The sequence below is a fragment of the Quercus lobata genome, chromosome 10 (assembly GCF_001633185.2).
Source record: "Quercus lobata isolate SW786 chromosome 10, ValleyOak3.0 Primary Assembly, whole genome shotgun sequence".
NCBI lineage: Eukaryota > Viridiplantae > Streptophyta > Magnoliopsida > Fagales > Fagaceae > Quercus > Quercus lobata.
The window spans coordinates 62,787,302-62,799,563 of record NC_044913.1 but is presented as its reverse complement, the minus strand read 5'-3'; the positions used below and the strand labels follow the sequence as shown (position 1 = coordinate 62,799,563).

Sequence of the window (12,262 nt, the reverse complement as noted above, 5' to 3'; positions counted from 1 at the left end):
GGTATCTTCTCCAGTTCTTCCTTAACTCTCCTTTCCCTTTTGGGGGGTGTTTTATTTGTATTTGCATCTAAATTCTTTTGATATAAAGTTAAAAGGTTGTAGTGGCTTGACAGATGTTGTGTGAAATGGGCTCTCTTTTTGCATTAAGACTTTTTAAAAGAGGTAGATACTTCATTCAATTTTCTTGGGAAGAATTTGAGCACATTTGGTCATGAAAAGCTTGGAGGAACTTGTAACAATGGACAATCCAATGGAGTTCATTAGAACTTTTGGAAAAACTTCCTAGTTGCCTTTAAAAATTCAAAAATGGAAATTCAGTTTTGAGATGTTTTGCCCTCAAATGAACTTAAAGTAGAATATCTAAAAAGATGTACAAATGTTAGTCATGCATTACCAATATCTATTTTACTAATTGATTGTAGAATGTATTTCATTGAAAAAGCCGAGAGTATAGGCAAGCATACAATTTTAAGCCTTGACTTTCCCTGGTGACATGGCCATTCCTGCCCTTTGCCCATTTGTAAGGTTGGATAGAAACTGGCTTCTTCAGGTTCTTCTAGGAGTAGATGTGTCTTAACCATGGTCTTAAAATAATTCAATTCATGCTTAATGTTAGGAAGGGTACTTAATTAGCCTTAAGTACCCTTTGTATCCCCTTCCCAAAGTTTGATGGAACATGTTACCTATTTTTTCTGGTTTATGCATGCCAGGATTCATTCAAAACCTTATTGAAGTAAAGCAGCTTCTCAGGGCTATTAGATTCATTTATGCATTTAAGTTGGCTGACAAGTTTCCACCAATACCCTTCTTGAGACCTTACTTGAAGCATTTAAGGAAATCTGCCAATACGATTTACAGAAAGCAAGACAGACCACCCAAAGAACAGGTATGTTTTTCCTTCTTTTTCAATGTGAACGCATACTTTGTGTAGGGCTGATAGCCTGAGTGAGATCATTTATATAAACCTGCTAGCAGAATGCGGCCCTAAACAGGATAATAGCTGACATGGAGGATGTCCTTAGATGCATTAAAGACCACGAGCTCGAATCTGAAATTTCATTTCAGAACCTTGAGGAGTTCGTTGCTTTTCTGAGGAAACAAGAAGCAATGAGCAAAGCAACTGAGCCAGCCCTTGGCAGTGAGGCTCAACCACCACAGCAGAGTGTGAAAAAACATATTGCTTCTGCCAATCCTGCTGCCCCCATCCCTGCTCCTATGCCTATATCCATTATGACGAATAACCGCACCTTCCCAGCAACCGTTGGCCAAAACATTGCCCCTATGCCCTTGACTCCAATGCAACAGAATAGTGGTGGGTGGTAAGCGTCCACGAACAGCTGTATTTGCAGATGCTGCACCAAATACTTCCAATGGTTCCCCTTCAGCTGTCCAGTTAATAAAACAGCCTCAACAGGTCTTTTATGGGCTGGAATATGCAGGTCCTTTAAATTTTATCATTTTTTTCCTGGTCGATGCATCTTCTGGCTCTCATGCATACGGTGCTAAAGCAAATGCATCTTCTGCATCGAATGTTGATGAACTTCATCAAGAAATCTCAGTTCGTTCACTAATACTCATAATTCCATTGATTATTGTGTGGACACACACACATATTCCTTGGAGTATTTTCTAGAAAATCCATAGAGGAGGTACAAGAGAAGAAGATGTTGCTGGAAAAGCTACAAGTCAGAATGAATGAAGCAAAAGCAAAGACCAACAAGCTTAAAGTGTCATTTGAGAATCTTCTCGAAAAGAAACCCAAACCCATCTGCTACGACGGGTTCGAGCCCTCGGGTCGAATGCACATTGCTCAGGTAACCACTGCTTTTTCTATTCATATCAATGTCTTTTCAATTATAATTTCTATATTTGAGTTATAAGATGAGCAATGTGCATTAAGAGCATTCTTATCAAGAAGGGCAAATGCTATAAATGCTAAAATTTAACATACAAATGCTATAAATACTAAAAAGCATACTCCATCAATACTCTCAAATCTTATTTATTTTGCAATTCAGCTACAGTGGGCTGCTATGTCTAGCAGCCCAATGTAGCAAGATTGTAAAAACTTAATATTTGTTTAATGGTAGTTATTTAAAAACATAAAAAAAAATAAATAAAAAAAGAATAAAGAAAACATAAAGAAAGTATGGCAAAAGAATATTTAAATGAAATGGTAAAATAATAGAAGTTTTGATGTTTGGTGGATTGTAAAGTGGTATGTTAAAATAGAAAAAGTAGGATTTTGAAATTGTAAATGCTAAAATATCTAGCATTCTTGATAAGTATGCTCTAATGGTTTAGTGATAAAATCACCACTTGTATTAAAGGTTTACTGTTCAATTTAATCATTACCCGTGATAGTGGCTACATGATTTGAACTCAGAATACTATGATAATTTCTCATGGATAAAACTATTAAATCTGATTATGCTGGACATTATAGCAAGCGGCGTTTATCATAAAGTTAACTCAAAGAACCTATGAAATAATAATGGGACACGTTTGTGTATTTGGGATAACACTCGATTAGAGTTAGTAGACATTATATTTGTGTATTTGTTGATACTGTCATACTGGCTTTAAAATTGTGTTGCTTTATTGGGTTTTGGTATGATTTATGTTCTAAGGCTGGAGATGTTTTTTTTTTTTTTTTTTAATTTGTTGTACAGGGAGTTATGAAGGCAATAAATGTGAACAAGCTGACATTTGCTGGGTGCAGAGTGAAAATATGGATTGCAAATTGGTTTGCCTAGCTAAACAATAAGATGGGAGGTGACTTGAAGAAAATTGATGTTGTTGGGCGCTACCTCATTGAGATTTGGAAGGCCATCGGGATGGATATTGATGGAGGGAAGGTGGAGTTTCTGTGGTCCTTGAAGGAGATAAACTCAATCAAGCTCATGAGTACTGGCCTCTTGTGATGGATATAGCATGAAGGAATACAGTTTCAAGGATAAAAAGGTCAATTATTGTATGATGATTATTATTATTACTTTAAAATGCTGGTGATGTGGTTGTTATTTTTACTTATATTATATTTTGCTGCAGGTGTGGTCAAATTATGGGTCGAAGTGATGAGGAAGAGTTGACTGCAGCACAAATTTTCTACCCATGCATGCAATGTGCTGATGTGTTTTTCTTGAAGGTGCTTCCTTTTTCACTTCTAGTTTGTGAATAGACCATTTGGTTTTGTTGGTTGGCTTGTGCCAAGACAGTACCTTGCACTTCTCATTTGTTTGAATGTTGCATGGATTTCCTTAGATGTCTCTCATTGCTATAAAATTCTATAGGCAATTGGCACATGTTTTACTCCTAGGGTATCAACTAGTGTTGTATCTTTATACACGGTGAAATATAAACTAATACTTGATTTGAAGTTTTAACTGATTTGTTATTTATGCAAGTACTAATAACTGCTTAGCTTGCTTGTGTAAATCTGGCTCTCTGGTGGTTTGCTTCCTTGTTCTGCAGACTTCGTTTTTCTATTGGTCTTGTCTTCTAATCCTGTTGCATATGTTTCTCACTACAATACATGTGGTCTTGAAACTTTAAAGAGGGAAAGAGAGGGGGGTGGGGGGATCCTATGTTGATTTTGTGGAAAAACAAAATTTTTTTTTTGAACAGTATGAATTTTTTATAAAATAAATAGGCCGACATTTGCCAACTGGGAATGGATCAGCGAAAGGTGAATGTACTTGCAAGAGAGTACTGTGATCACATCAAGAGGAAAAAGAAGCCTATTATTTTGTCACACTGTATGTTCCTAATTCTTTATACTGACTATTTCTCTATTTATTTTTTTATCCTATAACATTTTGTGTATAGTTGTGTGGTCTTTATTTGTTTTACTTACTGGTAATTTACAGACATGTTAACCGGTTTACAACAAGGTCAGGAGAAGATGTCGAAAAGTGATCCACTATCTTCCATTTTTATTGAAGATGATGAGGTAGGGTGCATGTAAAGGGGTATCAAATTGCCATTTAGGGGGTTGCATTGTGTTTTTTTTATTAGTTGCGCATAGCATAAGGATAGTGGATTATAAAACTAGGTTAACCTTGGATTTATTCTGCCTCCATGTTGTAGGCCAAAGTAAATTTGAAGATAAAGAGAGCATACTGTCCTCCAGATATTGTGGAAGGGAATCCATGCTTGGAGTATGTGAAGTACCTCATTTTACCTTGGTTTAAAAAGTTTGTAATAGAGCGCAGTGCAGAGAATGGTGGTGATAAGTAAGTCATAAGGATTTTATTATGAAAGCATTACTTATTTTATTTAGTTAATGCTAGGACATTTGCCTTTTCACCTAATTCAACCCTTCCATCTTGTTGAAAGTGCGTGCTCCTTAAGTAATTTGTATAGTTGCTTGAGTTATTTTTCCAAAATCAATTTTCATTGGGAATATTAACTCAAATTGTTTTCTTCCAATGTATGATGCCTGTTATCCAGGAGCTTTGAAAGCTTTGAAGAATTGGTTGCTTACTATGAAAGTGGAAAGCTACATCCAGCTGATCTTAAACCAGCCTTGGCAAAGGCTTTGAATAAGATACTAGAGGTATGTTCTTTCCATTTATCCATTTATATCTAATTAATGCTTCTTAGGTAGATTGATTCCCCATGACTTCGGGGAGTGATGCCACTGCTTTACACATTTTGGATAAATGATGTTGGACTTCTGCAAGCCATAACCATCTTGAAGCTATGATGAAATTGCTAGGACCTTAATTTGATTGGCCCACATCCTTTAGGGTATGTTTGGAATTGCCCCATCCAAACATAGGGTGAATTTTTTGGAAGGGTGGGGCTATTGCAAAGTATGCTCAAGGGAGCCTATAATTCATCAAATTCGTTAATTCTGTGGTCTAACTTCTTTGTTCTATCTGTTTGCAGCCTGTAAGAGAACACTTCAAGAATGACAATAATGCAAAAGATCTTTTGAAAAGGGTTAAGGTATGGTCGATTGAATTTTAAAATTAATTTCTTTTAATAATGAGTTTTGAAAATATTAAGAGTGAGAATTAGCATTTGCACATATAAATTGTGCCTTGAATCAAGAGACGTTTTGGTTCATTTCATTTCAATTCCAATTATTTTTAAAATAATTCTGTTAAGGAAACTCAACCAAGTGGTGTTTGGTTTTTGTAGGCTTACAGAGTCACAAGGTAACGTGGAACGCAGCCATCAACTTTTTGCTCCTTCCAAATTGGTGGATTAAAGGTCTGGTATTTGTGAATTGGCTTGCAGCTATTGCACTAGTGGTCAAGCCTTGTTATAATGACAAGTGCCTTTCACCAAAAGTTGTTGTGGGTTCAACCTTGACCACTCCGAAACCCCACAAATAGTGAAAGCTTTGTGCACTTAGTACTACGACCTTGCAGCCAGTTGTATTCCTTCATTGAGAAACATACTCGTTTTAGGCAAGTATTAGATTCTATGTTTTGAAAAAAGAAGAAGTTATTATCAGATACATTTTCAAATTTTCAATTGCATTGGGTTTTGATTATAATTATTGCTTTATTTGTAGACACATAGATATCATTGTTATATCAAACCTCTTGAAGCATTGGAAAGTGAAGATTCCAGGAAAAGAAGGCAGATCGCTTCTTCATCGTGCAGGGCTTGTTCAAGCTTTATCAGATCATTTTCTGCTTTTTCCTACTTTCAATTTCCCATTTTGCTGACTCTAACATATTATTATGGAAAAAAAAAAATGTATAATTGGAATTATTTATAATAAAAATGAAATATGAAATATGAAATGTAAAAACCTTGTTACTATACCACATAGATTCTCAAATGACACTTTAAGCTTGTTGGGCTTTGCTTCTGCTTCATTCATTCTGACTTGTAGCTTTTCCAGCAACATCTTCTTCTCTTGTACCTCCTCTATGGATTTTCTAGAAAATACTCCAAGGAATATGTGTGTGTGTCCACACAATAATCAATGGAATTATGAGTATTAGTGAACGAACTGAGATTTCTTGATGAAGCTCGTCAACATTCGATGCAAAAGATGCATTTGCTTCAGCACCGTATGCATGAGAGCCAGAAGATGCATCGACCAGGAAAAAATTGATAAAGAGATAAATAATCTAATTTGGACTTACATTTTATATCCATCTAAAGTGTGAACCTCCTTCAAATTCAGGATCCTTTGTTGAAAAGCAACTACTTTTCCCATGTCGTAATCTCTAACAAGAACTTGCTTCTCAGCATCACCCTAGAAGGTTGATTCCCAGACTTGAAGTTGCTACTTGTCATTTTTATGTCTAAGCAATAAGCATTTATGATCTATCATAAACTTTTGTAGTACCAAACATGATTGTTACACATAACTTGTCATGTGTTTTCTTCACTTTTTTGTTTCTATATTTATGTTGTTTAATGGTAAAACTAATTAGCTTGCATGAATATATAGATATATGCTGTCTCCATAACCATAAGGACTGTGGTAAGCTAGGGTTATTTTGCATTTTTTTTTTAGTTCATTTTCACTAGCTTAAGTGCTAAAGGTTTAATTCTTGCTTTTTTGTTTCAACTTTCGTATAATTCTTCAACACAACCTTTTTGTAGCTTGGTTTCGTGCTCCTAGCTTTGATATGGGAATATAAATTCCCACCTTTCATGGTTCTGATTCCTGCAATACTGAATGATGGTATTATTTCAAAGAGCCTCTTGCAAATATTTCTTTCTTTTTTCTATTACTTAACTGGTATTCTTGCCTTCATTTTCTTTCTAAAGAAACTAAAGACTTTGCAAAAAATATATAATAAATTAAATTGATAAAGATTTGAATGATAGATTTTTGTTACTACCATATATGGGAAATGTGATCAAAATGTTTCTGATTTGTATTAGGGACCATCATGACGATTTCAAAGGACCGGGTAAAGCCATCTCTAATGCCTGACAATTGGAAGCTCAATGAAATATTTGAGATCGGCACTGTCATTGGCACATATCTTGCTTTGGTTACCGTCTTAAAAGGATGGATAACTTTCTTTTCCGTGCCATTTCTTAGTGTGATTGAAAATTTTTGATAAAGAGAACTATATATTGAGCTCTGGATATTTAAGCCTTGATTGGTAGAGATTTTATGTTTTGTTAGGTGACTCCCAGAAAATAATGGTACTTGACACATTTTTTATATCAAAAGCTTATGTGTCTCATATTATTTGGAGTTAAGATCATTTCACTATATTGCCAAAAGCACTCATTTGGTGTTATGGAGAGGAATACTTTCTTGAATGCAATGCATCTATAGGTTACGTTGCTGTTCTGAATGTAAAGTTTATTGGAATTTTGAAATGGAGGTAGCATCACATGTATGGTGTCAATAAAATCCTTGGGATAGATGTGAGTAATCGCATTAACTGATGCTTTGCTTTCTTCTTGAGTTATTGTTGTGAGGGTTTTTTTTTTTTTTTTTTTACATGTTTATGTTGCTTATAGTTTTCCTAAAAACAGTCACAGCTGAAAATATTTAGGTAATCCAATCCCTCTCCCCATTATTGCCAACAAAGAAAAAACAAGGGTAAATGTGAGACGAGAGTCAATTTCTATGAATTACAATGAGCATATAAATTTTTACATTTCATATTCGAAAATAGACTATATGTGAATTTCAGATGATCGGTCATATGCATGTCATTTATATAACCTAGCAATAATGCTAGCTGGAAGGCATAACAACATAGGAGCTGGTGATTCCAATTAATTTAAGACTGAATGCAGCAAAAGCTACTTCCATAAGGAGGACCATTTATGAACATGTATTTATTAGAATTTAGAGCTACTAGTATTGGTTTTAGTATTGGCATTGGCTTTTGGGTAACACAGGAGCTCAATCAATTAGAGTTCAATAAAAAAAAAAAAAAATCCAGTGTTCACATCTACCCCACATAAAAGGAGGTTGGGGGAGTAGTTAAAAAGAAAAAAATTACAAAAACATAAACACTACTTTTTCCCTTAAAAAGTTCTAAAATTCTTATCAAAAAACAAGAGCAAGATTTGTCAAAAATTATATGTTGGATTAGGCAACCACTTCATCCTTGAATATTGAAGTTGACAATACTTACATTTCAAAAAAAAAAAAAAAAAACTCATTTGTACAAAAGAAAAAAAAAAGGTGAGATTTTAAAGAAATAAAAAAAAATCACAAAAAAAAGAAAAAGAAAAGAACTCGAGTGTTTGGAACTCGAGATTCTCAGTGGAACTCGAGTTTTATAGACTCGAGTTCTACTAAAGAACTTGAGTATTTAATTCTCGAGATCAAAAGAACATCAATGCTCTATTTAGTCTGAGAGATTACTCTATTTTGCTCTGTTTTTTCCAGTGGAACTCGAGTTTCATAGACTCGAGTTCCACTGGGAATTTTTTTATTTTTTATTTTGCTTTGTTTTGCTCTGCTCATTCCTCAAACCATTCACTAGAAATTTTTTTTTATTTTTTTCCTGGACATGCAGGCAAACCAGAAACTGAAATGTGTGCATGCACCTGCTGAGAAACAGAGATAGAGAAGCTGAGAATGTAATCCATAAGCACTCATTGAGAGGCAGAGAAGCTGAGAATGTAAATGCACTTAAATTACATCAAAAGGCGAATTCAATAGGCACCAAACTATAGAAACTATTACGCTCTCTACATAAACATGGTTTTACAATGCAAATGCACTTACATCGCAGCAAAAGGCATTCTCAATATATCAACATTCTAAACATGCCTAACCACGCTTAATTTGCAGTTCTAACCATACTACTCAAATCACAATCTTCATAGAGGTACATTGGATAGAGAATTACAAGTACATTCAACAAAAACCAAAAAGTTCACATAGAGCCAATACAACGTAGTCACTTTTCCTAAGATCGGCGGTCCGCATGACAAAAATGTCATCCATGGAAGCATGCCTGAAAAACGTAGAGTAATCACGTTAGGAGACAAGATAGTAAACATTAGGTAAACATCAAATGAACAACAATTATTTAACCGATGCATAACTTTTTACCATTTACCTACCTAGTGTGGAACATGACCACTTGTGGAAGCGCCACGGGATTGCGGATATTTTCTGCAGTTATGCCCAGAAGCATGACACAGTCCACATGTCTGCTTGGGTTGACTCTCTATCAAATCTTCATCCTCCCTCCGCCATCCCGGTTCTCGATCCTTATTCCTCACTCCATCCATTTCATTCCTTATTCTTAACTTCGCTGGTCGACCTTTGGCCCGCAACAATGTTGGATTAGGCAACCACTTTGGCCTCATGGGATCCCTCCACAATGACTGTGACTTAGGAACCACAAATGCATGCTCATAAGTGTTAAGGGCGTTGTTCAAACCATAACATGGGTGAATATATGTGGTCAAATCAATATGTAAATAGTCACATACTCTAATTGCATGTGAACACGGGATCCCTATGTTTTGCCATTTCCCACAACTGCATGTTCTTTCCTGTAACCGTACTTCATAACTATGGTTTCCCCCTCTTACGCTACATATGTTGAGTTGGGTAACTACTTGAAATATCAGCTCTTCATTGCTAAATGGCTTGAGATAGTGTTTCTCAGATTTACGCTTATTTCCATCCCACGTGGATAAGGCATATTCACTCCATTTCTTACCCCCTGACAACTCATAATGGTATTCTTTGCGCCGGTCGTGGAAATATTAAACAAGTTTGTTCCAAGTGAACTTAACCAACGCGGCAATAAGAAGGCCCCATGCACCTTTCAGTACACCATTGAAGCACTCTGATATATTGGTTGTCATTATCCCAAAACGTCTCCCACCATCATGTGACTGGGTCCACATATCCACAGACTTGCTCATTAGGTATGTGTATAGAAGGTAATCTTGATTCTTTTCCTTGCCATCCTTCCCCGTCACCTTCTTCTTATTCCGAATGGCCTCAATTTCCACCTGCTTAATGGACTCCATTATGGTATCAAATTTAACTACCTGACTAGTATATCCTGCTTTCAACGCCACTGACTTTAGAGTTGAGTTCTGAAAATGGTTGTTAAAGTTGCTAGCAACATGTCAAAGGCAATATCTATGAAATACCCGTGTTCTTCCATCATCCCCTCTAGGCCAATTTGCAATGGCATTTTTGATACCGAGATGTCGGTCAGAAATTATGCAAACGCCTTCGTTAGGTATCACGTGGCCAATCGTTTCTCTGAGGCACTGTAAAAACCACCTCCAACTGGACCCTGACTCACAATCCACAACAGCAAAGGCGAGAGAGAATACCTTGTTGTTAGCGTCGGTTGCCATTACGACCAACAATTTTCCCTGATATTTTCCATACAGATGGGTCCCATCAATACTGATAACCGGCTTGCAGTATTTGAATCCTGATATGCATGGACCGAAAGACCAAAACACATAATGCAACAATACGATGTCATCTTCATCGGTGGGTGTGATTCGATAGAACACCTGGGTAGTCGGGTCCTGATCAATATATGCCATTAACAACTTTTGCAACCTTTGGTAAGACTCTTCCTAATTCCCAAACATCTTCACAATCGCCTTTTGTTTCGCATCCCATACCTTGTAGTAAGAAGGCTTATGGCCATTATATTTCGTCTCTATCATAGATCTGAGATGCTTAACTGGGGTAGTGTGATCCTCACATAACTTCTAATGGATGTTTGATGCAATAAAATTACAACTCATCATTCTACCATCATTTAGCACCCCAATCGGTATACACGTGTGAGGACCCACATACACGGTGACCATCCATAGTTCGTGGAGATTGGGCTTCATAATTGCGCAGACATACCACTTGCATGACTCATGCACGCATTTCGCACAAAGTTTTTACGCCGTCAACCTAGTGATCATAAAATGTTTCACTACAAGAAATCTGGGTTTAGATGACGTTTGTAAAACGTCACTAAAAACCCAAAAAACGTCACTATAGACACAAATGGCCTACAACGACGTTTTTTTTGTGACGTTTGAAAACGTCGCAATAGAGCGGTCACTATAGGTCTATTGCGACGTTTCGAAAAACGTCACTATATGGTACTTTTTAGTGGCGTTCAGAAACTTTTAGTGACGTTTTATATAACATTTTCGTTCATGATGTAAGAAATACATTTAGCAACATTTATAAAACGCTGCAAATAATCACACCAATAGCGACGTTTCAAAAACGTCACAAAAGCATTTGTCCTTTTGCTTTTTAGTGACGTTTTTAAAACGTCGCAAAACCTACTCATTTTTTTTAAAAAAAAAATATTAAAAATGCTATATAAAACTACTGAAAATTCAACAATAACTAACATATGCTTGCAATAAGCTTGTAATAGATCAAATAGACCTATCATCATTATTCCACAATATCAAATGTCCAATGTTAATGAGTCATGGTGCTTGAGAATTTAGTAACAATAAATATATATATATATATATATATATACACATATAAAGAGCATTTAGTTGAGATTATTTACACATTAGTGGGTAGTGAGCTTTTAAAAAAAATTAATTTCAAGCTAGCTAAACCACAAAACTAATAACAAAAAAATTCAAAATCTACATACTACAAAAAAATTGTAGGAAAAAAAAAAAAAAAGATTTACAAACTTGTACATAAACTTACAATGATTTAGCCTTTGATGCTCAAGTCTTTTTGCTCAAAAATCCAAATTTGAATAAGAGATTTCTGTACCAAACTCCAACCAAACAAGCAAACAAAAAAAATTAGCACAAAATTTTCATGACCTATTAAAGAAAAACTAAATCAAAGCAAATTCATAAGCCAAAATACAAAGACTCCATGACCCATTAAAGAAAAACCAAATCAAAGCAAACCCATAAGCCAAAACACAAAGACTTACACTTAATTTAAAGAAACTTGAACACCAAAAAAGGGGGAAAAAAGAATGGTAGTGGTAGTGGGTGGTGGCTAGAGAGGGAAGAACTCGTACATCAATGGGTTGGCGGTGGCGGCAATGGCTGGCAATGGCTAAGTGTGAAGAAGTGATAAGGGTGGGGGGGGGGGTGGTGGGGAGGGAGAATATGGAAGTGGGAAGGTAAGTTTGTTTGAGAAAGAAAAAGAATGATAAGAAAGAAAAAGGACTGAAAAAACGTGTAAGGAAAGGAGACCAAAAAAAAAAAAAAAAGGACAAAATGGTGGGAACTTTCCCACTTAGTGAAATTTTGAATGGGAAACATATAGCGCGCTATATCTTTATCCAAAACATTGCTAAATGTTTATCCAAAACAAAAAGAAGAAATG

The 12,262-nt window shown here is 35.7% G+C and overlaps 1 protein-coding gene and 1 pseudogene across 1 annotated transcript; one reads left to right on the top strand and one right to left on the bottom strand.

Moving 5' to 3' along the window:
* The first annotated feature begins 1,691 nt into the window (after positions 1-1,691).
* On the top strand, positions 1,692-5,170 carry LOC115965171 (annotated as a pseudogene).
* A 4,505-nt stretch (positions 5,171-9,675) lies between these two features.
* On the bottom strand, positions 9,676-10,482 carry LOC115965170. The gene is made up of 2 exons (XM_031084357.1): positions 10,072-10,482; positions 9,676-10,014 (listed from the first exon to the last, which is right to left on the bottom strand). The coding sequence occupies exons 1-2, from the start codon at positions 10,480-10,482 to the stop codon at positions 9,676-9,678; spliced, it is 750 nt and encodes a 249-aa protein (XP_030940217.1).
* Positions 10,483-12,262: the final 1,780 nt, after the last annotated feature.